General features: G+C 47.9%; 3 protein-coding genes across 3 annotated transcripts in view; all 3 read right to left on the bottom strand.

Annotated features, from left to right (window-relative positions):
- Nucleotides 1-5,683, bottom strand: part of LOC119174154 (lamina-associated polypeptide 2) — a 35,738-nt gene extending 30,055 nt beyond the window's left edge. The window contains exon 1 of the mRNA XM_037424975.2: nucleotides 5,364-5,683. Within this exon, the coding sequence (XP_037280872.2) occupies nucleotides 5,364-5,540 (177 nt within the window). The 5' untranslated portion in view covers nucleotides 5,541-5,683. The remainder of the gene's footprint in view (nucleotides 1-5,363) is intronic.
- Nucleotides 5,684-10,488: 4,805 nt separating this feature from the next.
- On the bottom strand, nucleotides 10,489-13,354 carry LOC142817592 (uncharacterized; the record flags this gene model as incomplete). Its single annotated transcript, XM_075894647.1, has 5 exons — nucleotides 10,489-11,960; nucleotides 12,026-12,112; nucleotides 12,181-12,229; nucleotides 12,885-13,061; nucleotides 13,143-13,354. Coding segments are annotated over 5 exons (1,173 nt in total), but the record flags the coding sequence as incomplete, so codon positions are not given.
- A 2,873-nt stretch (nucleotides 13,355-16,227) lies between these two features.
- LOC142818006 (uncharacterized) lies at nucleotides 16,228-17,757 on the bottom strand. Its single transcript, XM_075896151.1, has 2 exons — nucleotides 17,013-17,757; nucleotides 16,228-16,787 (listed from the first exon to the last, which is right to left on the bottom strand). The coding sequence occupies exons 1-2, from the start codon at nucleotides 17,740-17,742 to the stop codon at nucleotides 16,543-16,545; spliced, it is 975 nt and encodes a 324-aa protein (XP_075752266.1). The 5' UTR covers nucleotides 17,743-17,757; the 3' UTR covers nucleotides 16,228-16,542.
- Between the last annotated feature and the right edge of the window lie 1,688 nt (nucleotides 17,758-19,445).

Here is a 19,445-nt window from a genome sequence, read left to right as displayed (position 1 = left end):
CTTTAAGTGATCCCGCAGTTAAGTTACATATATTGGCACTTTGCAGAATACTTTTGTGTATGTCACGAATTGTCCATATGCCACAGAAGCGAGGACCTTGCAACAAAAAACTTACTTTAGAACTATGTGACATGTGCGCCACCTCTTGGATATGAACACACCAAATAAACAAAATTATTGAACATAGAATTTACCTTATGCAGGCGAGAAAGAATGAAGAAGTGAAAGCTGTTGCTTGTGCTTCACACTCTCTGCCATCAGTTACAAAACAATTGGTTCAAGCATAAGATACCTTAGATGAGACGACAATAGATTTTTTATGCTAAAAGCTACGTTCCCCGTGCATACTTGACAGCGGGCATTAAAGGCTTCAACCTGCTTGCTCAAAGTTTTTCGAAATGTCGCGAATTCGAGACCCTCGGCAGTAAAAGGTCAATGCTAGTTTGTTCCCTGACCCAATCCTTTCAATCGCTAGCTAAATCGTTGTCAATTTAAGTTGGAACCTTTTCATAAGCCTCCAGGTTTCTCTTACAAGGGCAAATACTAGAAATTATAGCTGCAGCATACCCTACTTTTGAGGGAGAGTGTTAAACATACCATTAACGACTTTAAATGTGCTCCACCCCATTTTATTTCTTCAGTAGGGCAGAATGCACAAAGTCTCGATATGTAAGGCACCAAGACCATCGTTGATACATTTTGAAAGTCTGTTCGTACACACCATTCATGCCTCGGCATTAACAAGGAGTTCCGGAGGTCTCTAGAACCGGCATCGGACCACGCATTCATTCATTCATTTTTATTTCTTTAGGGACCCCACTCGGGGGTATTACATAAGGGGTGGATACACAGGAAAAGAGAACATTTGATTGTAGGCTATACATTCCATTTGATTGTAGGCTATACACATTTCGCATGTGGAGCGAAAGTGCGGACTTCAAAATGGCACACCCAATGCTAGTGCTCCTTGTGGGTGGCATCAAGTGCATACCACCTATATGAATCCACGTACAAGAAAGAGACAAGATAGTGGGGTTAGAGGGGACTTACCAAATGTGGCTTTGCCGTTGTGTTGCAACAAAGCAGTTTGGTATAGCATCTTTGAGTAATTTTTTAAATTACATATTGACAGGCGCTGCACAAACATATAGGGGTATACCCTTGACGTCGTCTGCGAGGATCACTAGCGTAGGGGGTCGGCGTTTCAGAAATAGGAGTCCCTGACGCACGCGCATAAAACACTGCACACGCTGGGTCGGATATCCGAACGGCTATTATCGTGCACTCCGAAGCAGGGACAACAGCACGGAGCATACAAACGAACCTTCAAAATAGCACAAAAATGGTATTGCCCCTGCCGCGAGGAGTCGCCGTAGCGCCAGACGCTACGGCGACTGTATCTCGGATGGTGAACGCGCCTTGCGTTCCAGTGGGACATTCTGTTCCCCGACAGCCATCGAACGCGCTGTTCGCCACCCGCTAAGCCGGCGCGTCTGTTTTCCTTTAGTGGGCGCAAGTCCGCCAAATAAACGGATCTCCTTCTATTTCTACTAACCTCCCGGTCTCCTGTCTTCGGGCTACCCTCACTCTTACGTGACATCTGGTGGAGGTGCTGGGTATGCACAAAAACGACCTTAAAACAGGCACTGCAGAGAACGAGGACGCTGAAGACACAGATACTCGAAGCAGTCGCCGCCTCCGAAACCTGCCACCTGAGCTGGGACCGCTACCGGACCCCACGCGACCACGAAAGGACGCTTCCACAGCCACCATGAGCACCCCGCAATCACCTACCCTTGTCATGCTGCAGCAGCCGCAGGTGCCTCCAACTTTCCATGGTTATGCCGCTGAAGACCCAGAAGAATGGCTCGACCAATTCGAGCGCGTGGCTACCATAAACAGGTGGGATGAAGAAATGAAGCTGCGATACGTTTACTTTTCCCTGGACGGCCCCGCCAAAACGTGGTATGAAAACCATGAGACCACACTGACCACCTGGGAATTTTTGAAGAATGAGTTGCTCAGCACCTTCACCAGCATCATGCGAAAAGAAAGGGCTCAGCTGCTGCTAGAATCGAGGACCCAACAGCCCAATGAGACCCTAAACGTGTACGTCGAAGAAATGAAACGTCTTTTTAGGCGAGTGGACCAAGACATGACCGAAGACAAAAAGGTCGGATACCTAATGCGAAGGGTGAAGGAGTCGCTTTTCGCCGGTTTCATAAGGAACCCTCCTAAAACAGTCGCCGAATTTACTGAAGAAGCGCACACCATAGAAAGGACCCTGAACGCCCGGACTCGGCAATACAACCGCCCGTTTCAGCTCAGCTCGCTCTACTCGGAACCGATTCGAGGTGGGCTAACCACCAACGATCTGCGGGAAGCTATTCGAGAAGTGGTTAAAGAAGAACTACGCCGATTGCTACCTCCTACCCCCCAGCCCCCCCAAGAAGCATCTCTCTTGGACATAGTGCGTGATGAAGTCCAGCAGGCGCTTGGCTCTTCATCAGCGACGACTCGAACAGAGGCCGAAGCAATGACTTACGCCGCTGCAGTGAACACTAGGCCACCCCGACGAAACGAGCCCAGTCCTCGACGGTACACTGCAGCCCCAAGTAGCCGTCCGCCCTTACCCGCCCACCCTACATACGAGAGACGCCCGAGCCAAAGAAAATGCGACACCTGGAGAACTCTCGACGACCGTCCCCTATGCTTTCACTGCGGTGAGACCGGCCACATTCTTCGACACTGCCCCTACAGGCGAATGGGACTGCATGGCTTCTCATCTCAGGCACCACGGCCACGCCCTGGACAACGACCTCCGGCAATCGAAGACTACTTGCGCCATACAGAGTACTTGTTCTCCATCACCGCCATCCCCATGCTTCACGTCACCGAACCGCAGCAACAACGAACGAAGAAGGTCCCCAAGCCCCCGTAGAGGAAACTAAAACCAGCAACCTTTGGAGGTAAGGTTGCTTCAAGAGGAAAAGCCGAAGACCCTCCACCGACGACCATATATGACGACAGCACATCATCTATGACGACGACAACGCACAACAACCCAAGCCGCGAGACGAAGCAAAACGAAGCAACAAGACGAAGCCGTGACCCGAACCCAAAACCAATGCGCAACTCCAGCCCACGTGCCACCGATGCAGATGAAGGCTCAGTGCATACTCCTTATACACTCTGATTTAAACCTATAGGGGGTGCTTTGAAAGCCGTGCGCAATGCCACTTGTGGTGTGGCGGATGCTCAACGTTGAGAATCTTATAGCAGACAGCAGCTCCTCACAACTTTGACAGCTATGGTGGCAAAAGTGCCCGTGGCATCGGTTCTTTGAGCAAGATTTCAGGATATCGTAGGGAGACATTCTTTTGTAATGCCACTATGAGTAAATAAGAAAACATGCATGAAATCAGCCACATTTTCCACGTTAGTAAGGGCCTTGCTGCCGGTCGTCAGTACTGATGGCAAATGCGTGTGTCAGGTGTCTGCAAAGCAAGGTGCTTGCTTCATAACTGTAGTGATAAGCAGTCATTTTTTCACACCTGAAATACTACTGGCACGCGCCCACTACCCGCGTACTTGCACAATACAGCATTTAGAAATATCGATGGCCCCACGGCCATTCACCGTAGAAATTATGACAAAAGGCTGGTGGCGTACTTGTTTGTTACAGTCGTGCTACAGCAGTTTCCCGCCACAGAGTCTCGTGAATTGTTTTTCTTAGAATTGTTGTTGCATCATACTCGCTTTTAAGGATCATGGTCTTTGCCTCACCGCTCACGTAACTATGCTAAGGGCTTGAGGCACGAGCGAGAAAGAGAGTGCTACGATTTTGGACCAAAAGAATGTCACAGCCCCGTTTTGTGTTTCACTTCACTTTGTAAAGTGGCGATCATTTCAGCCACGGTCACTTTGGCCACCGTGACCTCTCCCTCACAGCAACAAGCTGCGTTATTTATGTTGCTTTCAAAAATTCACATCCAGCTCTAGAGCATTGCAATAGCTTTGTTTTTCACCCGGTAGTTCTGCTGCTTTTCGTCCTGCATAATTTCTTCCTGACATTCACATTGTTTACCAATCAAAGAAAAAAACCTTTGTATCAACCACTCCGAAGAATGTGATTCAATTTATCACTTCCGGGGTTCTTTCCTTCGGGGCTACAACACTGTCTGAGCCAATAGAGCATTTGCAAGACGAATGCAACTTAATACGCAAAATGAAAGGAGTTGAATGCCAAGCTTATCTAAACCAAGCTTATTCTTCAATAACATTAGAGTTTTTTTTTTTCATATATTAAGCTAATTTTTCAAAATTGTTATCTTGCTAAGCATTTTGAGATTATCAACAAATTATATCTTCAGACTTTAACTGTTTCAATTCCAACTGATCAGCCGATTTCAGTAGTCTATTCTCTGGCTAAGGATGGCACAGGTATTTCGTTGCAGCAAACATAAATGAGCCAGACATTCATGCTAGCGCTTAATTGCTCTGTGCAGACCAGCTGCCTGAGTGGCAACACAACGACTACAAATGCATTACGTTTTGCAGCTACTTTACAGCAAAACTAGCTTAATTGAGGTTTACTTGGCCTGCTGGTAATAAGTTATGTTTGTCTGGTACTAAACATAGATTATTTGAAAGATGTATTCCACTACCATAGCGAAACAGCTTTTCTTACAACTTTTACCAACCAAAAGTATCCTAACATGACACTTCTGCATGGTACAACAAGATGTGCAATGCTGCTCAAGGGTTATATTTTAGGTACAACGAAAGACGTCCTCACAATGCACGCCGCTAGAACAGCTCCACTAAATGGAAGCAACAGAGGAAACAGTAGTAGCAGCGATTCACCCCGTTTCAACGTGCCCAAAGTTAATTTAAGCTGGTTTTCCCTGGCACATTGCTCTGACCAGTGGTGCAGACTAGCGACTGCATTGTAATGCACAAGTATTTCTGTTTATCATTATCGTCAGTGCCGAGTAAAACAAGCGCAAGCAACCTATTAATTGACAGTAGAGGAGCAGTACACGTATTGCGACAGACGATGCATCTGATGGGTCAGAATTGTCAGTAGCAGCTATGAGCAATGCAACAACGTGCCGCTCTAGTCAGCAAGGAGGAATGACCCCATCAAATAGACCTCAGCGTAGGGACAAAACGGCGAACTGAGCGAGTTGGCATCGTGCCATTGCCATTCCACCGACTTCCTACGCTCGCAGCGAAAGGGTCGACGCAGTGGGACGATGCTTAAAGCGGAAAACTCGCGCCACAGGCTGCGCACCATTTTCGAACGGGGCGCCAATGGCCGGCCGTCAAAGAGGCCGCCCATGCTGACAAGCAGTACTCGCCTTCGTGTCCGCTTCCTCGTCGCTCGAGAAGTCCAAGGGACCTCCGCGCGTGGTGTCCGAACCGGGAAAGTGCTCGCGGTAGCGCCGCACCAGGGTCTCCTCCGGGGAGCCGGGCGGCATCGGGACTCCTTTTTCTTGCAGTGCCTCACGGACACCCACCTTCGTCAGCGTGGCCATTTTTCTTGTTCTTGCTTCCCGAGTGAAGCCAAAGCTGTTTATAGTAAACGCACGAACAGCGGAGCACACTGCCACTAAGCCAAGACAGTCGGCCACACACACACGCCGAGCGTACGTGCGTGCTTCAGGGAGAAATGTCACTTTTTGTTGTTTGCTACATATATACAGAAACCAACCCTGCCCAGGTGGCGCGCCTGATGATGATGGTAATGAGGCCATTCCCTTTGTAACGGGCTGGCACACTTTGGCACCCTAGCCGATAGTAAAAAAATACAAAGCAAATAAGAAAATAAAATACAGACTGGGCGGGTCGCCGAGTTAAGAACCCTCCCGCAGTCACCGGAGAGTTATTTTCCTCGATTGTTCTAGGCGAGTTTTGCTGCGCCTCACTGAGGCGTAGTCCACCACATCACCTGTGTCCACAAAACCCAGTGCGGCTGTGAGATTTGTGTTCGAACTGGATGGGCTCAGTTGCGGGCACTCAGTCACGATGTGTGCGATGGTCTCGTCAGCCCCACCACACGCGCGACACATCACACTCACGAGTTCACCGTCGTGCTTGCTTACGGATGAGAGTACGCAGGGCACCTGCTCTCACCTCAAACACACTTCCAAGGCCATTGTCGTACAGTGGTACTAGAGTAATGGTGTCCTTGTGCTGGCGGTAGAGGAGGAGACTTGACTTGTTCACTTGTGCCTGCCTCCACTTCTCCTCCTCGGCCTCCTTAGTACGTTGGCGAATTTCCTTAGTGCGCCCCCGTTGATTTTCGGCCGCCAGTGGCGCCTGAAATAACCCAAACTTTTTCTCAAGTTGGTACACTCGTCGTACCCACTTGGTGCGCATACATGTCGCCATGAGGTAGTCAAAAACTCGTCAAGACCACCTCTCGCGGGCCATGTACATCAGGCGGCAGTGAAACATCAGTTTGCTGGCTGCCTCACGCGCTTCGAAGCTCGACCAGCCGATGTCCCCCTGAACCACCTCGTTCGCCACCATGCCATGACAGCCCAGAGCGATACGCCCTACTTCCCGCTGTCGCCGCTCCAACCATTCCCGGGTGGCCGCTGACATAATCACGACTGTGTTCGCAAATATCAGCCCAGGCACGTGGACGAGCTTCCAAAGGTCACGTACCATTAAATACCGGTTGCAGCCCCACAAACAGCGGCGCCGGAGGATGCTCTGAGCCCGCAGTCCAGCTTCACGCGTCTTCGCCTCATGTAGGCTGTACATGTCCGTTGATGCTGACAATTTTACACCCAGGTACCTGTATTCGGTGCAGCTGCTCACTTCGGCAACTCCCAGGGTCACAACACTCTCCTTGGTGCACTCCCCCACAAGTCTGAGAAAGGATGTCTTCTTAACGTTGAAGCAGAGCCCCAGGTGGGTGATTTCATCCTGGCAGATGTCCAGCAGTGCCTGCATTTCCTCGGTGCTTTCTGCCATGAGCACGATGTCGTCTGTGAACGTTAAGCCCGGTATACGACGCCTCTCGTCGATACCGCTGGTCGTGTGGTGGAGTCGAAAACCAAGGCTGGAGCTAAGAAGCTTCCTCTCGAGGCTTGAGACGTAAAGAATATACAGTAATGGTGAAAGTGGGCAACCCTGACGCAGGCCTTTCACTACTAGAACGGGGTCTGACTGAACATCCCCGAAGTGTGCCACTACAGTGTTACCTCTGTACATACGTCTCACGGTCGAGACGAGGTTCTCTGGAAGGCCCAAGTGGTTCATGCAATCAAACAATGCTGCCTGCGGGACACTATCGTATGCTTTCAGTACATCTAGAAAACAGCATAGCAGAGATCGCCCTTCAAGCTTCGCTATTTCGGCACACTGGGTCAGAGTGAAAATATTATCCTCTACGACCCGAACGAAACCCATTTTGTAGTTTTGTCAGCAAGTTCTTCGTCTCAGCCCAGCCACTTAGCAATTCCCTTAGGATACCGGCAAACATTCGGTACACCACGCTAGTGACCGTGATAGGGCGATAGCTCTGCAGCAGGTCCGCCGCGCCGCCTTGCTTTAGGATCAATGTTATCCGATCCTGACGCCAGTCCTTCGGGATTTAAGCGCCAGAAAGGATGCTCGACAGCTGGTCTGCAAGCTTCTCCCTAGCCTGTGGGCGGAGGCACTTCACCAGGCGCGCTGGCACCTCGTCGGGCCCCGTTGCAGTTCGTGTGCTCATTCGCGCTAAGGCACGGATGACTGTCACACTGCTCACCGCCCAGCGCGGTTCCGCTTCCTCTTGCCTTTCGCCGAGGGCAGGGTGCAGTGTCGCGGCCGCGGAAGCATCGCTGTCGCCGTCATTTCCCGTCGAGCCAAACAGTCCACTGATGTATCGCGTCAGGTGCTGCCGCACATGTGCCACTGGCTGGTTGGTGTCAGCATCCCTCGATTGGGGCGAATTCTGTTGTCGCCTGTCCAGCGTTTGCACATATTGCCAAAACTTCTGGGCTGCGTTCTTGCCCTCTTTGCGCAGAGATTGAAATAGCTTCTTGTTGTACTCGGCAATTTTCGCCTGCACCAATGCCTGTACCTCGTGCTTCAGTTCAAAATATCTCTGCCAGGTGGCTGTGCATGCCTCTGTATCCGACGACTGCACCATCCTTCGATGCTACCTGTTTGCCTCTTGACCCCTTTTCCAGGCTTCCTCAACATCGCTATCTCACCACGGACTCTTTAACGCTCGTGTCGACCGTCTGTCTGGGAGCATATGTCGTTCCACCACCCGTCGCAGGGCCAACATGTACTCGTCATAAGTGGTAGCCTCTTGCATTTTGGCACAAGCCTCGAAGCCCTCAACGACAGCCTCGATGGAATGGTGTGGTAGGTACCGCTTTATCTTCTTTCCTCGCCTTCTTTCCTTCTTCCTGGCCTTCTTTCCTCGCCTAAATTCCTTCTTTCTTCGACTAAAATTCCTTCTTTCCTCGCCTGAAATTGACACTTTGCGCCACCTGACGAGCTGGCTAAGAAGCACACAGTAGTACAATTAGTCGCCGCGCGGCTTGAAGGAGCCAGTGGAGCAGTGGAAACTCACTGAACAGCAGTGCGTTCTTGCTTTTGAGAATCGTCTTGTAGTTTGGCGTAGCAGGGGAGGCGCGATGCCGCCGGTACTTCGCTACGAATTTAACAATGTTGTGTACACTGACGACTACTTCTGTGCGGCTGTGCTGTCAAAAGGACGGAAGCTCTGCACTGCAAATACATCTTCGATGTCGAGGAGACTGTTTGTGGCACTAACAGCGGGTCAGAAGTGTCAGCAAAATGCCACTCTGTGTCGTCGTTTTGTTCTCGCGTTATAACTATCGTCATGCCATAACAACTAGCCCAAGCTGCCACACTTCTAAGCCACTCTCAAGTAAAGCAAGCCTCATACGACGTGAAGTTACAGGTAAGTTGATAGATTTCGCAAAGCTTGACGCAGCCTGCAGTGTAAATGCGTAGGCTGTTTCACACTTCCGAAAACTCGGAGCCCTAATGTGAAACAGCCTGCACTTGTAAGTGTTCGCTTTCAAATAAAGCCTCAGCATCACTGAGGTCGCCTACTGCTAAGTGGCAGCTGTTTTTAGCGAGGATATCACACTTAGTACGATGTTACCTAAGGTTCAGGGGCTGTTAGATTCCGCGCTTCTTTTTCACCTTGTTTTGAACAGTATGCACTTCCTAATAGCTTTTGTCAGCGTGCACGTGCAAGGCTGGCGTGTGTGGGACCTGCAAGCACGTTGCGGCTGGCTGTCGTGCTGAGGATAAATGACACCGATTCACCGTCGTCAACAGATCGCCCGCAGGCATGGGGACGGCCGTCGACCAAGCCTGACACCTCGAAGAAAGAGCCCATCGAGGAACTTTTTGGAAGTAAGCATAACAAATATCTGTACCATGCGTTGCTGAGATGAAGTTTGTGTGATCATTGTTTTAATGTTTTACCCTAGCGTAACAAGACTGTACTCTCATCTCCCTACCTTACCACCGTCATTCATCACTCCATCACTCCCCTGTCCCCCTTCCCCAGTGTAAAGTAGCCAGAGCAAACTAGCTCAGGCCGACTCTCTACCTTTCTGCAAATAAATTCTCTCTCTAAATGTGGAAAGTACAGTGTGATTTTTGCTAAGCTGTTACATACTTGTTTGTGTTTTTCACATGAATAACAGCTTAAAGTAAAAAAAATGTTGTTTTGCAGACTACCAGCCAACATACAAAGGGGGCAAGCGACCGCGAGAGCCGTATCCAGAATATGCTCTCAAGCACTTCCCAGATATAAAATGTGAACTGCACAAAACACTGAGGAGTCAACTCACGGGAGAAGTTGAAATTGTAGTCCACGACGTGGTGTCAGAGTTAGTATCGCAGGCTGCTCTAAATGCAGACTTGTGCTTTGTGGAGCAGGTAGTGAAATGGGATGACAGTATGCCCCTGTACACAATGAAAGCCAAAAGCCACGTTCCTGCCACACGCGATGTTACTGACTGCATTGCTGCTGAGCTCAGTGATGATGAGCGTGAATACTTTTCCAAGAACATCACGTGCACCGAAGCTCGCATGATAGCTGCCGAGACAATGACTCAAGGGAACTGCAGTCGGTTTGTAACAAGGCTCTTTGAACAGCTGCTTCTAATATGCATGTACACATTTCTTATAAGATACACTATGCTGGCTTTGCACACTGTACTGCTAATACACTGTGCTGGCTTTGCAGATGGCACAAGGAGAGGGCTCTCAGAATCACAAGCTCCGTTGCCCACCGTGTCATTACCAGGAAGAAGTCGTTCGAGACACTTGCAGAGCAACTGCAGAGGTCAAAGACTCCTTGTGTACCTGCTATCTTGTATGGTGAGCCACTGTTATTTTATCACTAAATACACTAATCAATAAATATATGCATAAATAGTGCTAACACCAACTGCTGTCCTCGATATAACAGCCAATAATACAGACAACCTGGCATACGTCTGAGCATACTTCTTTTTTTCACAAGGCCTCACTTAAGCTCAAGCTCGCCAAAATTCTGCTTAACCAGGCACACTGAGGCTAGCCCAGCCGTGTGCAATGAGTGTATGCGGTCTCCAGATGCTTTATCTCCCCACCTAACGCAGTGGCTGTGCCTCTTTTGGTTATCTCTCAGCCTGTCAGCACTAGCATAAATAAGACACAATGCCAAAAATCCTACCTGTGTATGTATTCTCTAGTAGTCATGTTTTTAATCTTAATACTACAGATTCACCGACTAGCTCAACAATTACTGTTACTGTCAGCCATGAGACTAACAGTTTTAAGACGCACTTCTGCTGAAAATCACACCAAAGTTTCAATTTTCTTTAACTGTGCAATGATGTAGCTGCTAACAAACTAGCAAATTTATCTGTCTCTTGCTTTCCAATAGGTACGGCCATGGAACCTGAGGCCAGGAGGGACTTTGAGAGGAAAGTTGGCACTGCAGTGACACAGGTTTGTTGCAAAATCACAGGAATAGTGCCCTAAGCTTCTGTACACCCCAAAACATAATCCACCTTTTGCGTAATTTCATACATTATTGGTGCTCCTGTCCACTAGCGCTCTAACATCAAAGCGTCGGTGCTAGCACACACCTCCTGTTTATGGACTTTTTTAATTTGCAGTAAAAAAGATAACAGCATTTTTGCAATTTGTGATGTAATTCATATCAATACAGCTAAATCTGTAGAATGTTAGCAAGAATGTGTGGTGGTTTTCTTATCATGCCACAGACAGCGTTACCTAGGGCAAGGAACACCTACCTACCAGTATTACTTCTATTTCTGATAACTCCCGTCATTGCTGTCCTTTCTCAATGCACCATTACTGTTGACGTTCCTCCCTGACCACCCTTCTTTTACATGTGCTAGGACGCCTGCATTATTGCGAAAAACATGTTGTTGTCTGACTTCTGATGGTGTTTCTGTGCGCACTTCGGTGCAGTCAACGATGACTGTGCAGTCTGGATAATTTATTTTAAAGCACTCTGGACATGTGTCTTTTATAACGTGCATCTGTGGCTTATAAATCCACTTTCGTGACGCTGTTGTCTCATGAATGCCAAAAAGCACTGCGATGACACTGAAAGGCAGTCCATGTTTCATCTTGAATAGAAATATTAAAAGTTTGTTAGGAAGGCTGACATCAGTTGTCTTATCCCTCACTTCAGGCAGGAGACTTAATAGCAGTGCGAAAACATTGTCACAAACACCGCAAAGGTCCTTCACTGCCCCAGGTGTCAAGGACACTGTGTCGAAACCTCCCAAAAAACACACTCTAGCACTTGGCCCCACAGCGCGGTGTAGCAGAGATGGAAATTTCTTCGCGGATATGGTAGAACATGATGTGGCTGCATCTTTGTGCTGGCACTCTTCTTCCACAGTAGCACGCAACAATTCACCTTGCTGATCATCAGTGGACTCATCCTGAAAGTCACAAGTTACAAATGAGGACCAAAAATGAACAAACCTCGACGAAAAAGTGAACATACCAGCTCCAAGCTAATACTCTCATCCGTCAGGTCATGACATAGTTGCAGCTGATGAGAGCCTCCAGCCGAACTAGGGGTGTCCTTGACCTGTATATAATGGGGTAATGCTGTACCGTAGAATCTCTGAACTACAACAACCATAACTACCAACTTGCCTTTCCTTCTGAGGGCGACTTTGTTTGGTCCCGTGGTCTCTTTTGCCATCTGGTAGGGGAAAACATTGAAATTACACAGCATTTAACCGTATCGCAAGTGTGACTAGAGTGCTGAAACCAATGAACTATGAAATGCATTTTCCTAAAGCCAAAGCACAGAGAAACGAAAAAGAGGTAAGTGAAAGGGGCACGGGAAGAAGCAGCAGTGGTGTTTTGAGAGCTTGACACGTATACGGTAGGCAACGTTTAGAGGAAACATCTCGTTAGTATACAAAACCTCATATCAGCTGTTCTTTAGATATAAAACTGGAAAATGCGTTCCGTCATTTATTTACCACATCATTATCTGTCATATGGTACGCACATTTCCCGTGAGGGACTTATGTCGACTTGAATTCGAATGACGCGTTCTCCTAAGACATTGTGCACAATTTCTAGCGCAACAGCTTTTGAATAAGCGGGGCCAGAGCGAGGCCCCGCTTATGATAGGGCGATACCAGAGGGCCGTGAAGGATGCATGATGACTGCATAAAATCGGTAGTTCGTCAACGCCCGTTAACCGGATAAATGAACGCGCCCAGAGCAAATTTCCATCTGCCTCACGGGTGACGGAGAGGACTCCGCGCGGCGCGATATCTCTATGTAATATCACTACATTTGAGCACAAACCTCAACGACAACACAAAATTTAAAGAAAAACTCACCGCTGAAAACGCTCTGTCGGGGCCGAAGGGTCGAAAGGAACCGTGCGGCGGTATGCTGACGGGAAAATAGTCGGCACGTATGCAGCGTGGTGCAAGACATTGCTCCTTGCATTCCCTGGGAAGTGCCGGCTGCAAATTCTGGTGTTTGAATTTGGTTGCCAAGAATCTCCGTCAGGCCTGTCGAATGAATAAAGCGCGAATGTTGAAGCCTTACCTTCTCTTTTCCTTGCCAAACCTTGGAGTAAACAGCGCACTTACCCGGCGCGCTGAACAGCCTGTATCCAACGCTGCCGCCGCTCTTTTTTGTACGGTCGTGAAGGGAATGTATAAAAGGACACGCTGCTGTCAAAGCCTTCTTGATTATGACATTTACAAACGCAGCAATATCGCCGGCTTCGAAGCTTCTTTTTCTTCGTTTTATAATCGCCTACTGCAGCGCGATTCACGTTAGCAGCAAATATTTGTATGCATTACATTTAGCACCACACTTTTCTAGGCTATCGGTAATCTTTCTGTTAAACCTCCATCATTCCAAATCTGAACAGTAAATGTTGAAACCACTCGATTCTTGGCCAATCCCCCACAGTGGGTATGCGCCACTAACAATACGAGAACAACAACAACAACAACAACCATTTGTGCTTGTTTGTACGCCCGGCAGCTTCCGAGAGTGTCCGGCAGGGCGGCGCACCCTGCCCGCGGAAAACTCCAGCGCTGGTTTCCCATTCTCAACGCGTCAGCAGCGAATTTGCCCTCAGAGCATGACCACAGAACACCATGACGCGCAAACAAAATTATAGTATGCGTGATAAAGATTGCTGCGTCACCAATATTACAATAGTGTTTTTGGTAACTAAAGAACGACTTGAACTTTTTTTTAGTATTGGTTTACTTCGCCAACATCAGATGGCGGCACAACTTTTACCATTAAATTTGTTTGAGAAGTTTAGTCATGTTTTTGTAAAAGCACAAGTGCGTTACTTTAGCGGCTTTAGCGTTGCGGCCGGCCGGCATGGCGCAGGTAGAGTGTAGCGCAGGCGTCGAAATGTGCGCGTTGTCGATGACGATAGTTATAGCGCGAGAACCAAACGACGACACAGAGACAACAAGGACACGAAAGTGCGTAGTTTGAAAAGTTCTATCCAGGTTCAATCAATGCAATGATGGTGTTCGAGGGGTGAACTCGAGATGTCCATGCCATGCAACGATGCAACCGGCTCCCGGGTCGCGTAGGAAGAAAACCAGCGGAATGGTGAGGCTTTTGTTTATTTCAAGAAACAACGTGCGGGCGACAACGCCAACGGAGTTCTGCATCGGCTACGAAGAGTTGTTCAAAAGTATGTCGTGGTGAAGTTCATTTGCGGCGCGTGCTGCGCCTTCGGCCATGATTGTGTCGTGGCTGTTTTGAAGCCCTTCCTTTCAAGAGTAATGCTGCACGCACGACGTCGTGTGCAACGTTTCTAGACTAGGTAAGTTGCAAAACTCCCCGCGTCAGACTACTCGTCACACGGCGCCGGGACAGCTTCCGGTTTGGTGGCACTGGCGCGCAACAAGCTTTCGCTAGCAGACGAAAACGCGTGGTCGTCGTGGCAAGACGCCGTGGCGGCCGTTCTGAAAGAGCTTTGCCAACAGTATATTATCGAGATTTGTTGTACTGCCGCAGAAACTTAAGACGTCGTGGGTCTTGGCGGAAGCGTGTATACGCACGACGCGACTGACGCGCCACGCGGCAGTTGCTGAAACCTTCCGGATCGGACTACCGATGCATGCTTCCGAGTAGTCTGCGCGTGTCTGTTCGGTCGCCGCGCGTGTGACAACTGTTTAGTGGATGTTGCCAAAGTAACGGGCCCTACAGCTGTGAACAGTACGATGTTTTAATGCAAACGAGAGCGTGTGCTGCACCTTGCTCACCTTATCGCTCTGCACGTAATTGCGCATGCAAAGAGCAGCAGTTTTCAATGGGGTAGACCACTATACTCGCGGACAACTTTTTCTTGGCATTGAAGCGAAGGCTGCAGAGTCAAATCGCGCGTATCCTATCGTAAATAATGAAGTCCCGCAAATGCCACCGTATTTCTAGGTAAGTTATCAGAACAACTCTTTTATTTTCTACATGTAGCCCTCTTTGAGACAGGACGCAGCACACACTAGTGAGATGTACAGACTCCCAAATCTATAACTATCCAAATCTCGTGCGCGAGCGCCGACCTTTTTGTGCGTCAACGCCATACGACGGAGCCATGTTCCAAATAGGGCGAGAGAAAACTTAAAAAAAAAAAAAGCGTTTGCGTCGCCAGATAACAAATGAACGATCCACATTTGTCAGCTTATCTCATGCGCGGGGGCGTGTGACGTATCTGCGGATTTCATTTTTTCGGTTGCTTGCTAATCTTCGGAATATTAAGATACGAGCCAGACGCGCTGCCTGTTCTTCTGAACTAAGTTAATGCAGGGTGACGTTCTCACGAAGGAACAGCCGAGCAGACGATAGGCCCATGTGCGCGCGTCATGGGACTGCGCTTACTCTCGCCGTTTGCAACTTGGCTCCGTCGTACGGCGCTAACGCACAAAGTCGGCGTTCGCGCACGATAGTTAAAAAGATTTGGGCGGCTGTACATGTGCAGAAGCTCCGCCCCCGTAGCTTTCCCTTCATTGCCATGAAAAGTTGTCCTCGTTGGAAGAAACCAGCTTGCAGTGGAAATGGAGGTCTTTAACAACGCTAATAGGGTGAACACCCTATTATTGTTCAGCAGTGCCTTCAGTTCATATACATCTGGCCATCCTGTTTGAGCATGTGTTGGCAGCAAGCACTCCGAGCTTCAGAAAAAGTCAGCTAGCCGCGCTGTTCACACGCTGGCTGTCCTCACCGTCGAAACAGTTTCATGTTGGAGCATATTACAGTTACATGTATTTCAACTTACACTTGAATCAGTTACTCTATTTCCCTGTTTCATAGATGACAAGATATAAAAGTTTAGAAATAATTTACTGTAGTAAATTTCTCATCCTGCTGTGTCAAATTACCCCCCCCCCCTTCCCTTTTTCTCAGGGTCTCCCTATTTAAACTTTCACGCTACACAAAAAAAGTAACCTAACGCTGATGTGCTTCCTGGGTGAGAACTGAAATAGACAGGACGCAACATGCGTCAAACACTTCAGTCACCTTGGTCTCTCGCGATTCCCTCATCTCATGCGCGGGGGCGTATGAGATATACTAAGCTCTCCTGAACTTTTGCAACAGAGCGGACGGACCCGTAGCAGTACTGCAGTTTCGAGCTGACAAGGCACTGCACTACCGAAGACTGCCTACCGTCTATTCAGCAGCAAAACAAAACAGCATAAGTGCAAAAAGAAAAAAAAGCATGCGTTTATTGCTCCAGGAAGTATCTATGTGTGACTGCAACACTTCATACAGAACCAGTGACGCTTTAGGTCCTCCTTCTTCACTGAAGCACACGGCCTGTAATATAATGGAGAAAAGCATGTAAGAACATAAATTATGACCTTATGCCATCCTATACTTACCAGTGAAACCATTCCAAGCACTGATCACACAAAACCATTTTTATTTCGCCATCATCCTTTTTCTTGCATTGTGCACAGCTCCATATGTCTCCTTTTTTTTTTTTCACAGCAACTGCAGACAAGGAACAGTTGCTCATGCATGGCAGTCACAAAACAATGATAAACGACCAGAAAGAGATAGGTTCTTACGGGATGATGAGAGCAACAGCCATGCCTCTGCGGTGAAGTATTTCTTCAGCTTTGGCAATGATACCCGGTGGTCTAGGAGGGCGCTCGCCAACTCCTCGGGGCGCACTTCAATATCACTCTCATCGAGAATTCCCCCTTCATTCAAAACACGTGCTGCAGCCTCCTGGCCAGCAATGCCAGTTAGGATCACTGAAAAAAATATCCAGCACATAATGCACAAGCATGACAAGCCATGCCAATAAAGAACATTTCCTCAGATTAACCTTTCTTGAGGGACGTAGCTAGTGCATGTTTAAAAGTTCTTAAAAATTATGCATCTGACAAAAAATCATCACTAGAAACGTTTTCTGTTCCATTCCAAGCAAGTAATGATTGCACACTTCCAGAACGCTTGCAAAAGGCATATTTCCTTACACTTTTCTTGAGACCTCGGAGATAAATCCTTGAAAGGCACAGGACCTTCTCCTTGTCTCTTCCTCTTCATTGTTCTTTGGCGAATGCGCTTGGCAGGACGTCCTCTGCTTTTCACCACTGGAAGCTTTATTGGACAGCTTTTCCCTGTTTCCTCAGCTTTCTCCTGCACGTTTTTTACTACAACGGGTTGACCAGGATTGTCGGGTTCTTCAGCTTTCTCCTGCATGTTTTCCAGCTCAATGGCTTGACCCGAATTTTCAGCTTCCTCAGGTTTCTTCTGCATGTTTTCCACTTCAACGGCTTGACTATGAGGATTTTCAGCTGCTTGTGTGTCACACTCACTGTTACTGCTGGTGGCTAAATTTATAGAGCAGTCCCTTTTGTTCTCTTCACCTCCTTTGAGCCAAGTGCTATTCAAATCCTCCAAGAACCCGAGTCGTTGTGCAAAGATACCAGGTTGACAATCGGCCAACGTGTCAGCAAGTGACTTGAGTGTCCGCATAGCAAAATTGTATCGCTGATTACGGTTCATTTTTTCAAAATTTGGGCCAGGCATCGAAAGTATTCGGAGTTGGTCTGTGGGGGTGCTGTTCTCAGCAGCGGCTTGCTGATTTGGCAAGAATGCGGCCTGGTACCGTTTGAACCAGCGGCTTCGTACTGCTTTGTCCAAGTCAGGCTCAATGTCGTATTTGACGTACACGGCCAACAAGTGCCGGCAAGGCAACCCCATTTTGGAAGAGAAGGTGCAGCTGCATGAGTGACTTTCAATGGAAATATCATGCCACCTTTCTCCATTTGAAAATGTAACATGGTACAATTTTTCTTTTGTTTTCTTCACTTCAATATCATTTTCTGCAAGTTTGCTGAACTGCTTTCTAATTACTCCACAAGCAAACGGGGTCAGCACTTTAGCACATGCCTCTTCAATTTTATTATTGCTAGAATGGTTGTAGAAGATGCATGTCTTCAGCAATGTTGCTGAGTGGGCCGACTTTCTTTCAATACTGCTTGATAAATCTAGCAGTTTCCTTACAGCATCATGAAGCTTTGTTGATGATGACAATGCCGTTTTTATGAAACCATTGTGCGCTTCAACTCTGTTAGTTGTGTTGGCTCCACAAGTGAACTCTTGGTCGCAGATGTGGCGAACCCACATGTTCTTAATTGAGAGCCAATTCTTCTCGAGGTACTCTATTGAGTCTTTGCTTGCAAACCTTGTGAACTCAGACTGTGCATCTTCAAATTTGCTTGAATTAGGGGCGTGCAGCATTTCATTGAATGTGGTCACCATTTTGTCACGTTCTTCAGCGGAACGTGCTAAGTGGCTAGCTGCTGTTCTGAACGCTTTCATCACATGAAACTGGCACAACTGTATTGATGGAGCAGATGGGAAAGCGCTACGAATTGCACTAATTTCGGTGAAGTCCTTGTCCACGACTATGACGCCAGTATTTTCAGAACAAGGGTTTTCCTTCACGAAGAGGTTGAGCATTTCAGTGACGTGGTGACACTGCTCAGAAGCAACAAAAGCATAAGCAATTACTTGGCTTTCTCCACACCCATCTTGCACGACAAATACAAAAAGTGGCATCTTTAACTTGTTTGTCCTATATGTTGCATCAAGCAACACCACCTCTGGGAAGGACTTATATGCTTGCTGCATGTGTGGCGTTTGAATAAACAAAATTTGCAGCTCCTCATTTTCATCTGTGATAGGAATTATCTTTGCCCGATGCTGCTGACGACACTTCTCTATCTCCTGAAGAAGTTGTTCAGCTTCGTCTCGGCCGTGACAATTTCGCTTGACATTGTGCAGATCCTGCGTTGTTACCACCTTTCCTGTTGGTAAAAGCCAGGAAAGAAAGACATGCATGAATAGCATGCACTGACAAAACAGGAAAAAATATTCGGAAGTCATAATTGAGCACTCTGAGAAAAATAAGACGGGAAGTGCGAAAATTAAGGCAATCAATGCGTCGCAAAAAGAGGGAAAAAACACATGTCCTTACCCGTCTTTTCTGCTAGCTTCCCAGCTATGACATTGGGCAACACATTGAGGTCAAGCAAAGGAAGGACATATTCCTTTTCATGGTGCGTAAGCCGGCGGTTTTCCGGATACAGCTGGAAAATTTCCTTGTTCACTTCGTGGTTGTGGTTGCAGTCAATCTTTGTTATCTCTAACTGCTGGCTGGTCCGACGTGCTGCGATGACAACGGTCGCGGGACACCCTTGCTTCATGGTCCTGCGCACATTTTTTTTTTCTATTCGTAACTACTGGAAACGTAACCCAAGAGGTTAGCTCATTGTTAAAGTGTACAAGTTAAGAAAGGATAGATGGATTGCAGCTCACCTTTGCTGAGGTCGTACACCAGTAGCAGTGCACCTCCGTTCCCCGGCGTGTTTACACACATACGTCGCGTTTGCGTACTTGAG

The sequence above is a fragment of the Rhipicephalus microplus genome, chromosome 5 (assembly GCF_043290135.1).
Source record: "Rhipicephalus microplus isolate Deutch F79 chromosome 5, USDA_Rmic, whole genome shotgun sequence".
Taxonomy (NCBI): Eukaryota; Metazoa; Arthropoda; class Arachnida; order Ixodida; family Ixodidae; genus Rhipicephalus; species Rhipicephalus microplus.
The sequence above is the reverse complement of the archived record's forward strand: the minus strand, read 5'-3'. Positions and strand labels throughout refer to the sequence as shown.

Bases quoted from the DNA above. Each gene is read 5' to 3' on its own strand.
- LOC142818006 (XM_075896151.1), bottom strand. From the start codon at position 17,742: ATGGGGTTGCCTTGCCGGCACTTGTTGGCCGTGTACGTCAAATACGAC. The intron at 16,788-17,012 runs GTAAGGAAATAT...TATTTTTTTCAG, and splicing joins TCCGAGGTCTCAAGAAAAGT to TGATCCTAACTGGCATTGCT.